Below are 21,789 nucleotides of genomic sequence, written 5' to 3' on the forward strand. Positions count from 1 at the left end.
AATATGTTACGTTAACATACCAGTTGGTTATTTATGCCTCATATAACGTACACTTATTCAGCCTGTTGTTCACTATTCTTTATTTATTAGGGCCCGCATGGCCCATTGCAATAGGTCCTTATGCAATGGGACATAAGGACCTATTGAATTTTTAAAGGTTTTATTCTTTATTCTTTATTCTTCCGCCGCCACATTAAACTGTAATTTGACCCACTTAACATGCTTCAAAACTCACCATATTTGACCCACACATCAGGACCTGCAAAAATTACCTTTTTTAAAAAAAAACGAACCCCCAAAACTCCAAATTGCGCTCTAGCGCCCCCTAGGAAAAAAAAAAACTAGACTGCCTATATCTCCCACTAGGAAGATCGGAGAGACATGAAACAAAAACCTGTATGTAGGTCTGACTTAGACCTAGTTTTCATAATTGTATATCATCGGGCAGAAATCAACAGGAAGTTGGCAATTCCCTCTTCAAGACAAAAAAGTACTAAAAACAGTCACTTTTGCCTCTTTGAGCTGTAATTTGACCCCCTTAACATGCTTCAAAACTCACCGAACTGAACACACACATCAGGACTGGCACAAATTGCGATCTAATAAAAAAACCTAACCCCAAATCTCAAAATTGTGCTCTAGCGCAATTTTTTAATGAAACGCACAAAAAACTGCTCCTCGGATGAAAAAACTGACAAAACTGCCTGTAACTCCCACTGGGAAGGTCGGAGAGACATGAAACAAAAACCTCTATGTAGGTCTCACTTAGACCTACATTTCATAAATTGACAACCCCCAGCAAAAATGAACAGGAAGTTTGCTAATCCCCCTTCAAAACAAATTTTTTTGTAAAAACCAGTCACCTTCCTTCAAAAACTATCTCCTCTGAGCGCGTTTGTCGTTTCGGCTTCAAACTAACACAGGAGAGAGATTAAACCCTTGTGTATAAAATAACAGAACAGCGTTGTAATACCTGCTCCGGTTTTGATTTTATGACCCTTCAAAGACCCGCTGCGCTGATGCTGCTGCGCTGCTGTTTTTTTAAGATGGCTGCTTAAAAGCAGGAAGCACCAACGTGCCCACACAATGCAGACAAGGTAGGTACACTAGACAAAAGTCTTGGGACACTTCAGACTAAAAGTAGACAAAAGTATTGGGACACTTATGACTATCACTGGACAAAAGTATTGGGACATTTAGGACTAGCAACTGCCAAATATGCGGGCCCGACCAATGCTGCTTGCAGCTTTAATTTTAAATTGCCTTTCAAATGTCTATTCTTGCTGTTGGCTTTTATCAAATACATTTCCCCCAAAAATGCGACTTATACTCCAGTGCGACTTATATATGTTTTTTTTTTCATTCTTTATTATGCATTTTCGGCCGGTGCGACTTATACTCCGGAGCAACTTATACTCCGAAAAATACGGTACTAAGGGTCCTCGCCTGCCGCACCCCCTGCCCTCCTCGAGAGATCTTGTTTCCAATCGCATAATCGAGGTGTGTTAGTCTGACTTTTCAAAAAACCGAACACGATCGGTTTAAGGGTGTTTCTATGGGATGCCAACAGGCTGAATTAGAGCGATTTGAGTAGTGGGACTAATTTAGTGCATGGACACGTACTGAGTGCAACGTCTACATTTGTGTGTGTTCGCACCAGGCGCAGTTCGTTCAGAGGAAAATGGCGTAGAGGTGACCCCGGTGGACCGAAGTTCCGATCGAGGGCGGAGGACGAAAGGTGGCAGGGGTGAGATTGGTGTGAAAAAAAGTGTCTCATCCAATAAGTGGGTGTTGAAGTTTGTGTGAACTTCACACAGTGTCTGCTGGTCGAGGCAGAGGAAGAGCACCAACAGCGAGCAGATTTTCAGCCCAGGGAATGGGGTCTGTATTGTGGCTCATCCATCCACTGCAGTCGCATTCAGCCAGCTCTTTACCTGATTTTCTTTTTTCCAGGACCTTCAACCCTGCAGACTATACCTCAGAGGCAAGGACGGCGACCACACAGAGTGAGGCTTGGGACACAGCGGCTAACAACAATTCAGATGAAACGGGTTAGTTTTGTGTGCAGTAGGGTTGTACGGTATACCGGTACTAGTATAGTACCGCGATACTAATGAATCATATTCAGTACTATACTCTGTACCGTTTAAAAAAAAAAAGAAGAAAACAAATGCCTAGAGTGGATCGACACCTGACATCCACTGTAATGATACCAAGTACAGGAGCGTATCTAGTCGATACTACTATGATTACATCGATATATTTTTTTAGCATCACTAAATCTTTACTAAATATAAAACTAAAATGTATATTATGTTTATAAAGTCAGTAAATACGTCCCTGGACACATGAGGACTTTGAATATGACCAATGTATGATCCTGTAACTACCGTATTTTCCGCACCATAAGGCGCCCTGGGTTATAAGCCGCGCCTTCAATGAACGGCATATTTCAAAACTTTGTCCACCTATAAGACGCCCCGTGTTGTAAGCCGCATCTAACTGCGCTAAATGAATGTCAAAAAAACAGTCAAATAGGTCAGTCAAACTTTAATAATATATTAAAACCAGCGTGATGTGGGCGCGCATGGAGTCGTATATCAACATGGACGAAGCTGCGTGAAAAAAGCCACCCGGCCTCTTCGCGTAAACTTAAACTTACCTTAACCACTCGCTCATCTTTTCTTCATCCATCCCTTTGAGTTAGCTTTTATGATGACGCCGGCTGGAAAGGTCTCTTTTGGCAAGGTCTTCCTTTTGAATATCACCATGGGTGGAAGTTTCTGGCCATTAGCATGGCAAGCTAGAACCACAGTGAAGGATGACTTCTCATTCCCTGTGGTGCGAATATTCACCGTACGTGCTCCCGTTGTATCCACAGTGCGGTTCACAGGAATATCAGTTGCTGTGAAATAGTAATCCGTGTGCGGATGGAGAGATTGCGTCTTTTCATGAACCAGATCCCTGTCGCTTAGTAGGAGCCATTTTGTGGTCTTTACAGATGTAAACACACAAAGGAAATGAAACGTACGGTAATATCCGCACGCTTTTTCTTCTTCTACGCGGGCGGGTGGTTGCTTACAGTAGAAGAAGAAGAGCATCCTGTTCTATGGGGGCGGGTGCTTACCTTGGCGGTTGCTTGCGTAGAAGAAGAAGCGCTTCCTGTTCTACCGGGAAAAAAGATGGCGGCTGTTTACCGAAGTTGCGAGACCGAAACTTTATGAAAATGAATCTTAATATTAATCCATATATAAAGCGCACCGGGTTATAAGGCGCACTGTCAGCTTTTGAGAAAATTTGTGGTTTTTAGGTGCGCCTTATAGTGCGGAAAATACGGTACTTGGTATCACATCCATACCTAAATGTGTGGTATCATCCAAAACTAATGTCAAGTATCAAAGAAGAGCAGAATAAGTGATTATTACATTTTAACAGAAGTGTAGATAGAACATGTTGAAACAGAAAATAAGCAGATATTAACAGTAAATGAACAAGTAGATGAATAATCCATTTTTACAGTTTGTCCCTCATAATGTGTACAAAATAATAGGTGTATGAATGACACAATATGTTACTGCATACGTCAGCAGACTAATTAGGAGTCTTTGTTTGTTTACTTACTACTAAAAGACAAGTTGTCTAGTATGTTCACTATTTTATTCAAGGACTAAATTGCAATAAGAAACATATGTTTAATGTACCCTAAGATTGTTTTGTTAAATTAAATCCAATAATGCCATTTTTTTGTGGTCCCCTTTATTTAGAAAAGTATGGAAATACATTTTGGTACCGGGACAACCCTAGTGTGCATGATGCAAAAAGCGGAATTTTTTTTAATGCAAATGTGTGCAACTGTTCTTTAGCTAACTGGAAGAACCCCATTGAAGACTATGGATCTGAGGACTGGAGTGAGGATGTTAGTGTGAGTTGTGCCTTTCAAGCATGCAACTAAAAGGATAATGTTTGTGTGTGTGTGTGTGTGTACTTGTAACAGCACGTTGACCTTTTGTGTATTTGTTTTCTCGTGCAGCTCTCGGAGACCAAAGTGTTCACTTCTTCATGTGCGCCTACTGCTGAAAACCACATCACTCCTGGGCAGAGGTGAATGAAACACAGAAATGACACATTTGAATTGTCTTGAAAACTATTACAGTGGAACCTAGATTGACAAACGTAATTGTTCCTAAATAGAAACATTTGTATACTGATGCAAATTTCTCAACTAGAAACAGTATAAACATGAATGATGGCTTCCAGGCTCCATAAAAGTCCATATTTTGATGAAAGTTTGTATCGTGAAAGCAAATTTCTCCATAAAAAAAGAATGTAAACAAGAATAAAGGGTTCCAGGCGCTACAAAAGTCCATATTTTGATAACATTTTGTACACTTTGAACTCGGGCTGCACAATTAATGTAAATCGAATCGACATCAAGGTTTTAATTAGTGCAGTAAATAACAGCAAGAGGCTAAGTTTTTTTTTTCCTTCGTCGTCACCGGCATTTGAGTGACAGACATGTTCGTCTCACGTTTGTTTGTCTCTCGCTTCAAACAGGAAGAAAAATGTCTTACTTTGTGCTTCACTCTCAGCTGCTGAGCGCGTTTATTTACCTGTAGAATTAACTCCCCCTGTAATTGCAAGTGTTTCCATCATGCTTTTGCAACACATTTCTATACTTACTGTAACTCTTTGTATTGTATTGTATTGTATGTGCATATACAGGTAAAAGCCAGTAAATTAGAATATTTTGAAAAACTTGATTTATTTCAGTAATTGCATTCAAAAGGTGTAACTTGTACATTATATTTATTCATTGCACACAGACTGATGCATTCAAATGTTTATTTCATTTAATTTTGATGATTTGAAGTGGCAACAAATGAAAATCCAAAATTCCGTGTGTCACAAAATTAGAATATTACTTAAGGCTAATACAAAAAAGGGATTTTTAGAAATGTTGGCCAACTGAAAAGTATGAAAATGAAAAATATGAGCATGTACAATACTCAATAGTTGGTTGGAGCTCCTTTTGCCTCAATTACTGCGTTAATGCGGCGTGGCATGGAGTCGATGAGTTTCTGGCACTGCTCAGGTGTTATAAGAGCCCAGGTTGCTATGATAGTGGCCTTCAACTCTTCTGCGTTTTTGGGTCTGGCATTCTGCATCTTCCTTTTCACAATACCCCACAGATTTTCTATGGGGCTAAGGTCAGGGGAGTTGGCGGGCCAATTTAGAACAGAAATACCATGGTCCGTAAACCAGGCACGGGTAGATTTTGCGCTGTGTGCAGGCGCCAAGTCCTGTTGGAACTTGAAATCTCCATCTCCATAGAGCAGGTCAGCAGCAGGAAGCATGAAGTGCTCTAAAACTTGCTGGTAGACGGCTGCGTTGACCCTGGATCTCAGGAAACAGAGTGGACCGACACCAGCAGATGACATGGCACCCCAAACCATCACCCAACCATGCAAATTTTGCATTTCCTTTGGAAATCGAGGTCCCAGAGTCTGGAGGAAGACAGGAGAGGCACAGGATCCACGTTGCCTGAAGTCTAGTGTAAAGTTTCCACCATCAGTGATGGTTTGGGGTGCCATGTCATCTGCTGGTGTCGGTCCACTCTGTTTCCTGAGATCCAGGGTCAACGCAGCCGTCTACCAGCAAGTTTTAGAGCACTTCATGCTTCCTGCTGCTGACCTGCTCTATGGAGATGGAGATTTCAAGTTCCAACAGGACTTGGCGCCTGCACACAGCGCAAAATCTACCCGTGCCTGGTTTACGGACCATGGTATTTCTGTTCTAAATTGGCCCGCCAACTCCCCTGACCTTAGCCCCATAGAAAATCTGTGGGGTATTGTGAAAAGGAAGATGCAGAATGCCAGACCCAAAAACGCAGAAGAGTTGAAGGCCACTATCAGAGCAACCTGGGCTCTCATAACACCTGAGCAGTGCCAGAAACTCATCGACTCCATGCCACGCCGCATTAACGCAGTAATTGAGGCAAAAGGAGCTCCAACCAAGTATTGAGTATTGTACATGCTCATATTTTTCATTTTCATACTTTTCAGTTGGCCAACATTTCTAAAAATCCCTTTTTTGTATTAGCCTTAAGTAATATTCTAATTTTGTGACACACGGAATTTTGGATTTTCATTTGTTGCCACTTCAAATCATCAAAATTAAATGAAATAAACATTTGAATGCATCAGTCTGTGTGCAATGAATAAATATAATGTACAAGTTACACCTTTTGAATGCAATTACTGAAATAAATCAAGTTTTTCAAAATATTCTAATTTACTGGCTTTTACCTGTACCGTATATGTATTTTACCTCTGTTTTAAATTATATATTTTAGTTTGTCCTTTGCTTGTATTTCTCTGCTTTTTGTGTGTTTACTTGTTTGTGGTGTACAGTCCTTTGTTTTTCAATTGTGGTTGTTTTCAAAGGGCATTATAAATAAAGTTGGTATGGTATGTATGGTACCTATAATACAGTGGTTCTTAACCTGGGTTCGATGGAACCCTAGGGGTTCGGTGAGTCAGGTTCAGGGGTTTGGCGGAGGTCAAGACACACCCGACTCATCGTGTAAATAAAAACTTCTCCCTATCGGCGTATTACGGATACGGCAACAGCAGAAGTCACACTGATTTGCAGGTGTGTAATTTGTTGTGAGTGTATGCACTGTGTAGGTTTTGTTGTTTGAACAAGGTGATGTTCATGCACGCTTCATTTTGTGCACCAGTAAAAAAACATGGTGACACTTTAGTGTGAGGAACATATTCACCATTAATTAGTTGCTTATTAACATGCAAATTAGTAACATATTGGCTCTTAACTAGTCATTATTAAGTACTTATTAATGCCTTATTCGGCATGGTTTTATTATAAGCCTGACCCGATAACCCTGGCCCTAACCCTCTAACCCTAACCAAATAACTCTAAATTAAGTATTTGTTACCGTATTTTCCGCACCATAAGGCGCCCTGGGTTATAAGCCGCGCCTTCAATGAACGGCATATTTCAAAACTTTGTCCACTTATAAGCCGCCCCGTGTTATAAGCCGCATCTAACTGCGCTAAAGGAATGTCAAAAAAACAGTCAGATAGGTCAGTCAAACTTTAATATTATATTAAAAACCAGCGTGATGTGGGCGCGCATGGAGTCGTATATCAACATGGACGGAGCTGCGTGAAAAAAGCCACCCGGCCTCTTCGCGTAAACTTCCCTTAACCACTCGCTCATCTTTTCTTCATCCATCCATCCCTTCGAGTTAGCTTTTATGATGACGCCGGCTGGAAAGGTCTCTTTTGGCAAGGTCTTCCTTTTGCATATCACCATGGGTGGAAGTTTCTGGCCATTAGCATGGCAAGCTAGAACCACAGTGAAGGATGACTTCTCATTCCCTGTGGTGCGAATATTCACCGTACGTGCTCCCGTTGTATCCACAGTGCGGTCCACAGGAATATCAAAAGTCAGTGGAACCTCGTCCATGTTGATAATGTTCTCTGGCCGGATCTTTTTTTCAGCTATCTTGTTTTTACAATATGCACGGAAAGTAGCCAGCTTTTCTTGAAAGTCTTTAGGCAGTTGCTGTGAAATAGTAGTCCGTGTGCGGATGGAGAGATTGCGTCTTTTCATGAACCGGATCCCTGTCGCTTAGTAGGAGCCATTTTGTGGTCTTTACAGATGTAAACACACAAAGGAAATGAAACGTAATATCCGCGCGCTTCTTCTTCTTCTACGCGGGCGGGTGGTTGCTTACAGTAGAAGAAGAAGCGCTTCCTGTTCTATGGGGGCGGGTGCTTACCTTGGCGGTTGCTTGCGTAGAAGAAGAAGCACTTCCTCTTCTACGGGGAAAAAAGATGGTGGCTGTTTACCGTAGTTGCGAGACCGAAACTTTATGAAAATGAATCTTAATATTAATCCATATATAAAGCGCACCGGGTTATAAGCCGCACTGTCAGCTTTTGAGTAAATTTGTGGTTTTTAGGTGCGGCTAATAGTGCGGAAAATACGGTACCGGTACTTAGAATATGTTCCTCTAGTGTCCAAATAACTCTAAATGAAGTCTTTGTTACTTAGAATATGTTCCCCATACTAAAGTGTTACCAAAAACATATAACTTTGTCTTGAATTTAAAGAACTTTCACTAAAGAAGGGTTCGGTGAATGCGCATATGAAACTGGTGGGGTTCGGTACCTCCAACAAGGTTAAGAACCACTGCTATAATATGTCTGGAAAATCCACCTCATGAGAGCGATATTTGAGAGGTTTTTCGAAATACGGGTGTTTCCATTACCATTTACTTACATACCTGCCAACTACTCCGGTTTTCCCGTAATTAGTACGGTTTTCATCAACCTATTCCGGGTTACGGTTGCAGTGATAAAAAATACGGTTTTTCATTAATTAAAAAAAAAAAAGGGTGAAAACTACGCGAATTGCACCTTGTGCAGACAAGATTTTTCGATCGGACACGGAGGAATTAGCGATGTAAAAGACCACGTTGGGACAAAAAAACACAAGTCTAATGCCGTTGCTAGCGATACAAGTGGAAAACTTTCAACGTTTTTCGTCGCCCAAACAGATTCTTTGGATGTGATAAATGCCGAAGTTTTATTTACGGAGGCAATAATTGAGCATGGACTTCCAATCGCACTGGCTGATCACATGGGACAGTTAAATGTTTGTAATGCAACCTTTAAAAATCATTACGCGGTGATCGCGGTCCCAAAAATAAACTTTTCTTGCATGATAATGTCCAGAAAAACTCACTTTATATTACTATAGAGTCCTTTTAACGAATGAGTTTGATGGTTTATCACAAACCTTAAATGAAAGAAGTCCTTTGTTCTCCTGCACCATGCATGCGCTTTGGCCTTGCTTCGTGTTTGGTGCGCAATCCTGTCGGCTGTATTTCACAGCACGTCTTTGACAACTTGAAGTGGCATAAAACATTTAAAACAAAGGGGTTATAGGAACAATCACTTTCAGTGTTTTATGCCACTTCAAATTGTCAAAGACGGTATGCTGGTGCCCGACTGCCACAAGTGGAACAAACATTTGAAACAAAGGGGTTATAGGAACAATCACTTTCAGTGTTTTATGCCACTTCAAGTAAAGTTATCATAAAGTTACCATATCATTTTTGCAGTATGATCAATCTGATAGAATAAATTTGGATTTTAGCCACAAAAAGGTAATGACACCAATGTTATCTATTGGAATTGTTTAGTACTGTTATACTGTTAAAAGTGTTTATACTATTTATGCTTTCAAGTCCAAGTTGAAGAAATCTTGTTAAATGTTGACAGCATAACCACCAAAATACAGAAGTATGTCCTTAATATTTTTGCAGTGCTATTTCTGTTGAAAAGTTCAAATGATTACATTAGAGATGTGATGTGCCACTTTTCAAGTGTCTGATGGCTTAAATTAATTTTCATTAATTTTTCATATTTTGAATTCTTTTGAAAGGCTTACAAAAAAACTACATTTGAATTGTAATTCCATGCTATTGACAGGACTATTAATTTTAATGAAGTTAGCTTACCATGTTTACAGTATGGTAATTGTGATAGAAATGTGAATTTTAGGCACAGAATATTTTTTACAATTGAACAAGGCAGTAGATTATACAAGCTTGGACAGAAAGTTAATAATGACACCAATTTTTTTTTAATGGAATTGTTTAGTACTGTTTTACCATTTGTTTACTGTAAAAAGTGTTTATACTGTTTATACTTTCAATTAACAAATTGAAGTCTTGTGAAAGGTTGACAGGATAACTGGCATTAACTGTCAAAATAATTTCAAACTATTGAAGTTAGCTTACAGAATAAACATGTCAATCAACCCATATGATTTTTGCTGTAATATTTTTGTTTTGAAAAGTCACTGTGACTGATAGAAAAGTGATGGTTTTAGCAACATTTTAACCTGTCTGAATGCTAATAATCATTTTGCGTCGGGGGGCGAAGCCCTGAACCCCCCACCAGGACTTTGTCCTGGACCTACCGGGGCCTGCGGCCCTTGGACCCTGGCTACTAGGTTTTTCTGATTTCAAAAGTTGGCAGGTATGTACTTATTGCGATATTTAGGTTCTGCGCATATTTAGTGGTCATGGAAACACCTAATGGATGAGCACTGAGAGCTATCAGCCTGCCCACAATGTCTGTGCTGCCGGGCACAAAATGGCTGCACTTCAAGGCACTCAATGGGTGGGTGAATTGTTCATACACTGAGCCAAGGTTTGCACAAACAAATATTGTTAATTTCTGTAGCTCGTTAAGTCAGAAAGTGTGTACAAAAAGGGTTCCTAATTTGAGGTTGTACTTGAATACATTGTTGTTGTTTTGCAGTCTGGACCTCGCCTCCCTGCTGCAGAAGCCTGTGGTCGGAGGCAGAGAAGCACCCGCCTCTTCCTCCTCCTCCTCCCCGCAGAGTCTGGTCTTCACTAACTCTCACCACCACCAGCCGCCCCAGCAGCAACATCAGCAGCCCCCTCCCAGCCGCAACACCACCAGTGGCACCAGCTATGCTCACGCTGCTTTGGTAAAATAATTACAAATGTCCTTCTTCTCTTATTGATAACTTTTAATGCAGATGATCAGAAAGATTGCTTCTTCTTCCTGCCAGTCGTCAGTCCTGGGAGCGGGATTCGGAGACCTGGGCCAAGCCAAGAGGTCCGCGCCAAGTGCCGGAGCTCAGATACTGGAACAGCTGAAGGGCCCTGGCTTGGGTCCTCTGCCATCATCCCAAGTGGCTCCTCTCGCCAGCACCCAGGGAGGAAACCATTCAAGTGGTCGTCTGCCAGCCCTGGGAGCACCTGTACCTCCGCCCTCCTCCTCCTCCAGCTGGGACATGAAGGTGCCCGAATCTAACACCACCTCACTGTCCTCACAGTTCAGCCGTAAGTATTCATTTCAGGCAGAAATAGACCAGTGTGTCTTCTACGTACATGCTCATGAGTTTTGGCATATGTGTAGGTGAGTTTGGCCTCCAGCCAGAACCTTCACTAGTGCTGAGCCAGCTCATTCAGAGGCACACGGGCCCCTCACTGCCTCTGGCACGTCAGCCCAGTCCCCAATCGCAACAACAAGCGCCCCCTGCATCCGTCTCCTCTGCTTCTCAGCACAGCGGCACGTCGACACAAGCGGGCCCGGTGACGGCGGCTGCTGGTGCCAAACATCCAGCCCCAGGTGCAGGGCTGGAAGCTCAGGGCTGCGGCACACCACAGCAGCAGCGAGCACAGCTAAAAGGCCAGAAACGAAGGATACCTCCAACTTCGAAGGTAGAGGCTGTTGTGCTGGTATTTCCACCATATCATTTTGGCTTTAATTAGGGTATTTGTATTGAACCGTTTCGGTACGGGGGTTTCGGTTCGGTTCGTAGGTGTACCGAATGAGTTTCCACATGGACATATTAAGTACCTTTCCGCACGTTGTGTAAACAATGCACACCGAGGCACAACACACGGCATGCTAGCAGCTAACGGGCTACGATAGACTGACCATACATCCTCTTTTCACCGGACATGTCCTCTTTTGCGGAGCTGTCAGGGCGGAGTTTCTTAAATGCCTCAAATGTCCGGCATTTTGAGTTAGGGTTGCGTGTATTTTCAATGTACGTTCAAGGTTAAGAAGGGGTTAAAAACAAAACAAATAGTGCGCGCAGCAGCATTGGTGAGGGAGGGGCAGAGACAGAGAGAGAGAGAGAGTTATGATAAACGCGCATGCGTCGCCAGGCTCTGCTTTTTATCCATAGAATTATCACATTTAATTTTTTATTATCTATAGCAGGGGTGTCAAAAGTGTGCCCCGGAGGCCATTTGTGGCCCACGGCTAATGTTTTAAAGGCCCACGGCACATTCTAAAAATACTATTAAAATAAACAAAAACATAACAAAAGTGAAATAAAAAAGCTTAAAGGTGAAATGTAATTTAGAAAAAGTTGTTAATAAAACAAAGCTGTTTTTTTTCTTTCAAACTGTCGTTGCTCAAAACATAATATTGAATCAAAATCAATGTTATTATGAATTATTGACCTATCCAAGGTTCCCATTACTTCACATCAAATATTACACTAAGAAAAATATTTTTGGTGGAAGATTTTGCAAATTTGGTAAATAAATAACCCAAAAACGTATATTTTGTTGTTTTCTTACTGCACCGAAAATGAACCGAACCGTGACCTCCAAACCGAGGTACGTACCGAACCGAAAATTTTGTGTACCGTTACACCCCTAGCTTTAATGGAATTGGTCACCCCCCAGAATGACATTTTCTTGCTAGAATTCTGCACTTTAGTGAGCTCCATTTTAGGTACATATGTTCATTATGCATCGCTAAAACAATAATCCCAATGGCGTTCTAAAACTTTTGCTCAGTGATCTACAATACCTCTTGTAGTTTCTCCATGAATTTCACAGACATAAGGTGTCCAGTTGGTTAGCATGTCGGCCTCACAGTCAGGAGTTGCTACCCTATATGTCAGGGGTGGCCACACTTTTTCTGTAGACGAGCTACTTTTCAATTGACCAAGTGGAGGGGATCTACTTCATTCATATTTATATTTATTTATTTATGAAAGAGACATTTTTGTTGACAAGTTAAAGGTGTTTAATGATAATACAAGCATGTTTAACACATATAGATTCCTTTCTTTCATGAAGACAAGAATATAAGTTGGTATGATTGTGATGACTTGCATTGATTGGAATCACACAGTAGTGATGATAACCTCCACATTTTACAATGGAGGAGAAAAAAAGTCCTCCTTTCTGTTCAATACCACATGAAAGTGGTTGTTTTTTGGCATCTTATTTGTCCAGCTTCCATACTCCTTTTTACTCACTTTACAAGAAATACATTGGCGGAAAACTCCGTACCTTGCTAGCTTGTGTGCGCCAGCATTCCGACACTCTTATTTTGTTAGCGCTTTTATTGTGAAGACAGGACCTGTGCGGTCGGTCTTTAGAGTTTTGACGGCAGGAACTGGGCGAGAGTCAGTTGAAATAAAAAGTGTTTCTCGCCTTCCTGGCGGTCATTTTTTCTTAATAATGATCTGGCAGCAGCCAGCGTCATCTCACAAGACCCTCGGGTGCCGTGAATGTCAATCAAGTGACGTCTTAGTAAAGATTGATGATCGCTCATTTTTAGGTTTATTTTTGAATGCCTGGCAGGCGATGGACTGACACACTCTCCACCATTGACCGCTAGCTCGCGATGGACGTAATGGGCACCCCTGAGTTGAATGTTTCAGATGTGTTTAACAAGTTACATTAAGGAATAGGGCTGCAGCTCTCAATTATTTTAATAATTGAGTAATCTATCGATTATTTTATTTGATTAATCAAGTAATGGAATACATCATTTAATAGCCAACAAGTGTATTTTAGGGAAAATATTTGAAAAACAAACATTTTTCTATTTGTTTGTTTTTGATAAATACACATCATCAGCATTGAAATTGCAGTTTTAACCCGTGTGCATTAATAAAATGGAATACAAATCCTGTGTTTGCTGCCACATAATGTAGATCATGACAACCACACACCACCACTCTCATCTTGCAGCTGGTGCTATGAAGGGTGCTGAAAAAAAAAACCGATTCATGTCCAAGTCGCGATTTTTATTCATTACGATTCTAAATTGATTCATAATTTTTGGGAATCAATTTGAAAAATAAAATTAATTTTAAAACTATACATAATTTTTTAGCGCATTTTTTTGTAACACATTTTTTTATTTAAAACATTAAACAACAATTTTCTGTATTGTTATTATTTTTGATACTGTTGCTTTTATGAATTTTTGTTTCTTTTTCTTTTTTTAAATTGTGTTTGTGTGCCTTCTCAATTGCTTTGTAAATGTCTATCCTAATTATTGTAAAGCTAGGATTGGGTTGGCGTTGCTCTATTTTATTCAATTCATCAACATTCTGTAATTTTTGTCAATAACATTTAGAAAGTAATTTTTTAAATACATTTTTGAGGCCCGCACTACACATACAAGTCATGTCAGCAGCCAACAGGAGCTTTTATAACCTGTAACCTGTTTTGAAAAGATTTTATTATTGTTTATATTACAAAAAATATCTGTACTAATTGTTACCCCAAGAATTGGAATCAAATCGTGAGATGCCCAAGGATTCCCACCTCTAGAATGTTCACATAAGTTTAGGTCTGGATTTTCTCAATTTTAAGATCTACAATCAAACTATAAATCGAAGCCTTTTTCTGATTGAATAGTCGCTGCAGCCCTATTGAAGAACTATACATTTGCACAAGTCAGTATATGTAGGAGCATCTCTGTGTAAGGTTAGCATTTTCTCCTTGTGTGTACATGACTTTTCCCTTTGGCTTCTTCTCACATCTAAAAAACATGCATGTACAGTTAATTGGAAAGTCCCCCGCCCTAATTAGAACAAGCAGTACAGAAAATGCGAGCCTTGTCCAAACACATTGTCCATGTGTGACAGATTCCCGCCACTGCGGTAGAGATGCCCGGCTCTACGGATCTCCCCGGTCTTAACCTTCAGTTTGGAGCGCTCGACTTTGGCTCTGAATCTGCTCTGCCTGAGTTCGGAGTTGTGGACGGCTCTGGCAGCGCACCATCCAGGGATTCCTCTTCGGCACCTGGCCTGGTGCCACCTGCATCAGGACCAGGGACGCAGAGCCAGACCAGCATGTACTCCAAACCGCTCAGGTACAGAAGGATCTCTTGACATTTATTGATTTTGAAATTTCAAAAATGATGAAAATTTCACTGGAAAAACTCTCAATCTCATCAAGTAATATATTTCTTATTTATAGTCAAAATATCCAAACAAACTTAATACAAGTCACAATCCCCTGAATAGTCATTTTTCAATGAGACATAAGAACTTGTTTTAGGAAAATTTGTTTTACTTTTAAGCATCACAAGTTTATTATTAGACACAAATAGGGCTGCAGCTAACGATTATTTTTCTATCGATTAATCTATAGATTATTTTTTTCGATTAATCGGTTAATCTATAGATTATTTTTTCGATTAATCTATAGATTATTTGTCCTTTTACCGATTTTTTTTTATTTATTTAAAATGAAGAGGAAAAATAAATGTAGGCCAGTTTTTTCAAAAGGCATGGCTTTTATTTACAAAAAAAAAAGTATGGCCACTCAGTCAACATTGACAACAACATGACAAAATATTCTGTAACAATGTAAACATTTAAAACTTTTAACATTTAACAAAATTAAAAGTAGCTTATTTGCTTTTTAATGTGCAAATATAAAAGTAAACATCCAGTGCAAATCTTAATATTCTGGAATAGTATAAGCATTTCAAAAGTAAAAGTATTGCTTATTTTGCTTTAAAATGTGCAAAAATAAAGATAAACATCCAATACAAAAAAGTGCAAAACGGAAATATTCTGTAACAAGTGTAAACATTTCAACAAAAGTAAAAGTATTGCTTATTTGCTAAAATGTGCAAAAATAAAGCTAAACATCCAATACAAAAAAGTGTACAGTGTAAACATTTCAACAAAAGTAAAAGTATTGCTTATTTTGCTTAATAAAACAACAATGATAGTATGATTAAAGTGAAAGTTAATTGTTCGTTTGTACATAGTATATGTAACTGTTAATGTTGTAAAAGGTATTTGCACAACTAATTAACGTTAGCGTTTGTGACACGTCTTGTGCCGTGGGGTTCTTTCAGGACCGACAGACTGAACGCCAGACGGCTTTGCCAGGTTTACAATCTTTTAATTTGACACAAAGTCTTTTCTCTTCCAACTGCGCGGATCGCGCGGATCGCGCACCTGGGCACGATTGCGGCGTCGCTCCCGGCGCGCCCCGCCTCGCCGCTCGCTCGCCGCCGCCGCCTCTCCACAGCGTTAAAGAGGAGCGCGTCTTTGTAAACACTGAACAGGCACGCCAAACGCGCCTCTCAGAGCGAAACGGTGCTTTAGTTTATGAATTTACAACGCAGATACAAATGACACATTCATGTTTTTGTGTAATAATGACAACGTAAACGCACGCGGACGATTGACTTGTTGATGGTGATGGCAAGAACGCTGTCGGGTGTTTTCTTTTCAAATGTTCGTTCATAGCCGTTGTGCTGCTATGATAGGCCATTTCCGCTCGACACAGTGTGCATACAACAACATTATTAGGCCGTTTATTGAAATACTCCCACACTTTTGACGACTTTTGGCGTGCTTTTTTCCCCTCGCTCGCATCGTCTGCTTTGCGCTCCGCCATGACAGTAAAGTAGAGTGACGTAAATATGCGACGCGCCGACGCACAAAAACGGCGTCGACGTATTTACGTAACCGATGACGTCGACTATGTCGACGCGTCGTTTCAGCCTTAGACACAAAGCTTCACAATACTAGTAAGTATAGCTTGTAATAAGTTTTAATTGTGAATTTCTTATTTCAAGAAATCTTACCAAGGCAATTTTGACTTGTTGTTTTTTGCTCATTTCAAGTTATTTTTGCTTGTACTACCGGTAGTTGGTTTTGCTTGTAATGAGCAAAATTGTCTTTGTAAGATTTCCTGAAATAAGACTTTAGCAATTAAAACTTATTATTACCTGTGCTTACTAGTATTGTGAAGTTTTGGGCTACTCCAAGGAACTTCAAACTTCCACTGCCTCTTACGAGGGGTTGAGGTGCTGGGACCATAATAGCTGAATAGACAAACGTTTTGTAAATAACAAATCTTTAACCAACACATTTTACACAGAATTTTGGCTGTTTTCAGGAGGAAGTGCATCATGCCTGCGTACAATATCACAACAAATGGCAATCATATGGTTATTGTCAATACTATCAGAAAACAAAGACTAAAACCAACTACAACCAACACTAGCAATGGTTATACTGGTGAAAATAAGTAGAGCATGTGTAGCCGTATCATCCCCTTGTCTCCCCAGCAACACACGCAATACACATACCTGCCAACTACTCCGGTTTTCCCGTAATTCGTATGGTTTTCATCAACCTATTCCGGGTTACGGTTGCAGTGATAAAAAATACGGTTTTTCATTAATAAAAAAAAAAAGGGTGAAAACTACGCGAATTGCACCTTGTGCAGACAAGATTTTTCGATCGGACACGGAGGAATTAGCCATGTAAAAGACCATGTTGGGACAAAAAAACACAAGTCTAATGCCGTTGCTAGCGATACAAGTGGAAAACTTTCAACGTTTTTCGTCGCCCAAACAGATTCTTTGGATGTGATAAATGCCGAAGTTTTATTTACGGAGGCAATAATTGAGCATGGACTTCCAATCGCACTGGCTGATCACATGGGACAGTTAAATGTTTGTAATGCAACCTTTAAAAATCATTACGCGGTGATCGCGGTCCCAAAAATAAACTTTTCTTGCATGATAATGTCCAGAAAAACTTGCTTTATATTACTATAGAGTCCTTTTAACGAATGAGTTTGATGGTTTATCACAAACCTTAAATGAAAGAAGTCCTTTGTTCTCCTGCACCATGCATGCACTTTGGCCTTGCTTCGTGTTTGGTGCGCAATCCTGTCGGCTGTATTTCACAGCACGTCTTTGACAACTTGAAGTGGCATAAAACATTTAAAACAAAGGGGTTATAGGAACAATCACTTTCAGTGTTTCATGCCACTTCAAGTAAACTTATCATAAAGTTACCATATCATTTTTGCAGTATGATCAATCTGATAGAATACATTTGGATTTTAGCCACAAAAAGGTAATGACACCAATGTTATCTATTGGAATTGTTTAGTACTGTTATACTGTTAAAAGTGTTTATACTATTTATGCTTTCAAGTCCAAGTTGAAGAAATCGTGTTAAATGTTGACAGCATAACTACCAAAATACAGAAGTATGTCCTTAATATTTTTGCAGTGCTATTTCTGTTGAAAAGTTCAAATGATTACATTAGAGATGTGATGTGCCACTTTTCAAGTGTCTGATGGCTTAAATTAATTTTCATTAATTTTTCATATTTTGAATTCTTTTGAAAGGCTTACAAAAAAACTACATTTGAATTGTAATTCCATGCTATTGACAGGACTATTAATTTTAATGAAGTTAGCTTACCATGTTTACAGTATGATAATTGTGATAGAAATGTGAATTTTAGGCACAGAATATTTTTTACAATTGAACAAGGCAGTAGATTATACAAGCTTGGACAGAAAGTTAATAATGACACCAATTTTTTTTTTTAATGGAATTGTTTAGTACTGTTTTACCATTTGTTTACTGTAAAAAGTGTTTATACTTTCAATGAACAAATTGAAGTCTTGTGAAAGGTTGACAGGATAACTGGCATTAACTGTCAAAATAATTTCAAACTATTGAAGTTAGCTTACAGAATAAACATGTCAATCAACCCATATGATTTTTGCTGTAATATTTTTGTTTTGAAAAGTCACTGTGACTGATAGAAAAGTGATGGTTTTAGCAACATTTTAACCTGTCTGAATGCTAATAATCATTTTGCGTCGGGGGGCGAAGCCTGAACCCCCCACCAGGACTTTGTCCTGGACCTACCGGGGCCTGCGGCCCTTGGACCCTGGCTACTAGGTTTTTCTGATTTCAAAAGTTGGCAGGTATGAATACGGTACACAACGCAGACTCGATCCGGCTACACATGCTTAGCAGCCTAATGTGCCCCCAAAACTAAAGAGGACACATTTTACCAAGGTATGGCTATAGGCTACTGTCTCAAACGTTATATTGCCATATAACGTGGTACATGTAGTCCACAAACATAAATACCTGACTTACTTATCAAGGAGGAAATTAGCAAGTTTGGCCTTCATTGGTCTCCATCTTTCAAAGGCATCCCCGATTACAAATCCTCGTTTTGTTCCTGGCTTTGTCATGAATAAGTTGAGAATGGTAACTTTTAGATTTACTATGATCTGACATGTTTAGTAACTTTACCAGTGGCAGTAGCTAGACCAGTGGTTCTTAACCTGGGTTCGATCGAACCCTAGGTTTTCGGTGAGTCAGGCTCAGGGGTTCGGCGGAGGTCAAAACACACCCGACTCATCGTGTAAATAAAAACTTCTCCCTCTTGGCGTATTACGGATACGGCAACAGCAGAAGTCAGACTGATTTGCAGGTGTGTAATTTGTTGTGAGTTTATGCACTGTGTTGCTTTTGTTGTTTGAACAAGGTGATGTTCATGCACGCTTCATTTTGTGCACCAGTAAAAAAACATGGTAACACTTTAGTATGTGGAACATATTCACCATTAATTAGTTGCTTATTAACATGCAAATTAGTAAGATATTGGCTCTTAACTTGTCATTATTATTAACCCTGGCCCTAACCCTCTAACCCTAACCAAATAACTCTAAATTAAGTCTTTGTTACTTAGAATATGTTGACCTAGTGTCCAAAAAACTCTAAATTATGTCTTTGTTACTTAGAATATGTTCCCCATACTAAAGTTTTACCAAAAACATATAACTTTGTCTTGAATTTGAAAAAAAAACAACATTTTATTTTTCACTAAAGAAGGGTTCGGGGAATGCGCATATGAAACTGGTGGGGTTCGGTACCTCCAACAAGGTTAAGAACCACTGGGTTAGAGTGTCAGCCCTGAGATCAGTAGGTTGTGAGTTCAAACCCCGGTCATACTAAAGACTATAAAAATGGGAGCCATTACCTCCCTGCTTGGCACTCAGCATCAAGGGTTAGAATTGGGGGTTAAATCACCAAAAATGATTCCCAGGCACGGCCACTGCTGCTTCTCACTGCTCCCCTCACCTCCCAGGGGGTGAACAAGGGGATGGGTCAAATGAAGAGGACAAATTTCACCACACATTGTGTGTGTGTGTGTGTGTGACAATCATTGGTACTTTAACTTTAACTCAAACGTTTCAGATTGCCATATAACTTGGTACATGTAGTCCACAAACGTAAATGCCTGACCTACCTATCAAGGAGGAAATTAGCAAGTTTGGCCTTCAATCGTCTCCATCTTTCAAAGGCATCCTCGTTTTGTTCCTGGCTTTGTCATGAATAAATTGAGAATTGTAAGTTTTAGATTTACTAAGATCTGACATGTTTAGTAACTTTACCAGTGGCAGTAGCTCGACGAAGATGGCGCTGCGTAACTGGCAACCCGGATGTGACACACTCACTGACTTTCTAATTGGTCAAACGGTGGAGGGCGGGACATCGAAATGAAAACAATAACAAGATTTCGGGGCTGTAAATCTAATTTGGAAATGAGCAATATCCCGACTGAACTACTGTTATCAGTTATAAAGGTATTGGAAAAGAACATGATTTATTAATGCCTTTTGACATATCAGGGACATTTAATGATGACTTGATGATGAAATTATTACATATGGCTCCTTTTAAGAATAATTATAAGTTTTCTGAGTTGAACATCCAAACTCTTAAAATAGGGTGCAGATATTATAAGTTTATCCTTTTTTCTGCTCCTTTTCATTCATGTTATGTTGATTGTTTATGTCGAGAATTGATTGTATTTCTCTTCTAGTGAGTCGCTGGGGAGCCCTCTCTCGGTCGACCTCCCTCTTCCTCTCTCCTCGTCGGAGCCGGCGTATCACTCTTCCTCGGCGGCACTCCCCAGTCTCACGGCCTCTTCATTAGGGACGGCCAGCTCGGCCTCATTGTCACTCACCACATCCACCACCTCCTCGTGCTCTGTACCCTCGGCCTCCCCCTTCTCTGCAGTGGGAGGAAGCTTTGACGGGCCCATGCCTCCCCACACTCGACTCTCTTTCTCCCAGAGCAAAGAAACCACTGGGCCAGTTATGGTGAGTCCAAATGGAAAAACTGAAGTTTTACATTCAATTCGGCATGTGGTAGAGCTGCTGTATGTCAGTGATATGTGCTCACTTTGGAACGCGCTGCAGGCATGAAACCCACACACGCACATTAGTTAGGTTTGCTGTCAGACAATTTGGCAAAGATTAGCTGCGAATGTTAGCTAATATTAAATATATCCCAGCGTAACAAATTGTTGATCGTTCCTCTGAGGCTGATTTTGTATGTTCAAGCTCAGTCAAATTGTATGCATGCTTTTGTACAGTCAGTTCTTTTAATCCACTTTTGGTTTAAATATTGTATTTTGAGCCGGTGACATACAGCAGCTTTAAGCTAAGTAAACATGTCAAATGTTTTCCTCACTAGAATGGTCTGAATGGAGTTAGGACCTCTACAGCTTTAGACAGTAAGTATGCTTGGCTATATTCTGTGTTATATGACAGTTTCTGGTGAATTCAAGGTATATTTATATACATTTTTTGAGGGAAGGTGTCGAGCCTTGACAGATAAAATGTATAAAATCCTTTTTTTTTTAAATTCCTGGAAATGACCATATACTGTATTTCACGTCATTCTGGGGTGTTCCAATACAACTTTTTCACTTCAATACAATACCCATTTTGGACCCTTGGCCTATACAGGTAAAAGCCAGTAAATTAGAATATTTTGAAAAACTTGATTTATTTCAGTAATTGCATTCAAAAGGTGTAACTTGTACATTATATTTATTCATTGCACACAGACTGATGCATTCAAATGTTTATTTCATTTAATTTTGATGATTTGAAGTGGCAACAAATGAAAATCCAAAATTCCGTGTGTCACAAAATTAGAATATTACTTAAGGCTAATACAAAAAAGGGATTTTTAGAAATGTTGGCCAACTGAAAAGTATGAAAATGAAAAATATGAGCATGTACAATACTCAATACTTGGTTGGAGCTCCTTTTGCCTCAATTACTGCGTTAATGCGGCGTGGCATGGAGTCGA

At 39.9% G+C, this 21,789-nt stretch overlaps 1 protein-coding gene across 4 annotated transcripts in view; it reads left to right on the forward strand.

Moving 5' to 3' along the window:
• Nucleotides 1-21,789, forward strand: part of ubap2a (ubiquitin associated protein 2a) — a 79,240-nt gene that overhangs the window by 27,037 nt on the left and 30,414 nt on the right. For 3 of the 4 annotated variants that reach the window (XM_061932378.1, XM_061932379.1, XM_061932382.1), the window contains 11 exons: nt 1,661-1,747; nt 1,818-1,881; nt 1,954-2,051; nt 3,864-3,922; nt 4,031-4,101; nt 10,359-10,551; nt 10,636-10,909; nt 10,986-11,290; nt 14,479-14,705; nt 20,510-20,789; nt 21,166-21,205. In XM_061932378.1, coding sequence (XP_061788362.1) covers nt 1,661-1,747; nt 1,818-1,881; nt 1,954-2,051; nt 3,864-3,922; nt 4,031-4,101; nt 10,359-10,551; nt 10,636-10,909; nt 10,986-11,290; nt 14,479-14,705; nt 20,510-20,789; nt 21,166-21,205 — 1,698 coding nt within the window. The remainder of the gene's footprint in view (nt 1-1,660; nt 1,748-1,817; nt 1,882-1,953; nt 2,052-3,863; nt 3,923-4,030; nt 4,102-10,358; nt 10,552-10,635; nt 10,910-10,985; nt 11,291-14,478; nt 14,706-20,509; nt 20,790-21,165; nt 21,206-21,789) is intronic. The other variant, XM_061932380.1, reaches the window with a different exon arrangement.

This window comes from Nerophis lumbriciformis, linkage group LG38 (assembly GCF_033978685.3).
Source record: "Nerophis lumbriciformis linkage group LG38, RoL_Nlum_v2.1, whole genome shotgun sequence".
In the NCBI taxonomy this organism is placed as follows: domain Eukaryota; kingdom Metazoa; phylum Chordata; class Actinopteri; order Syngnathiformes; family Syngnathidae; genus Nerophis; species Nerophis lumbriciformis.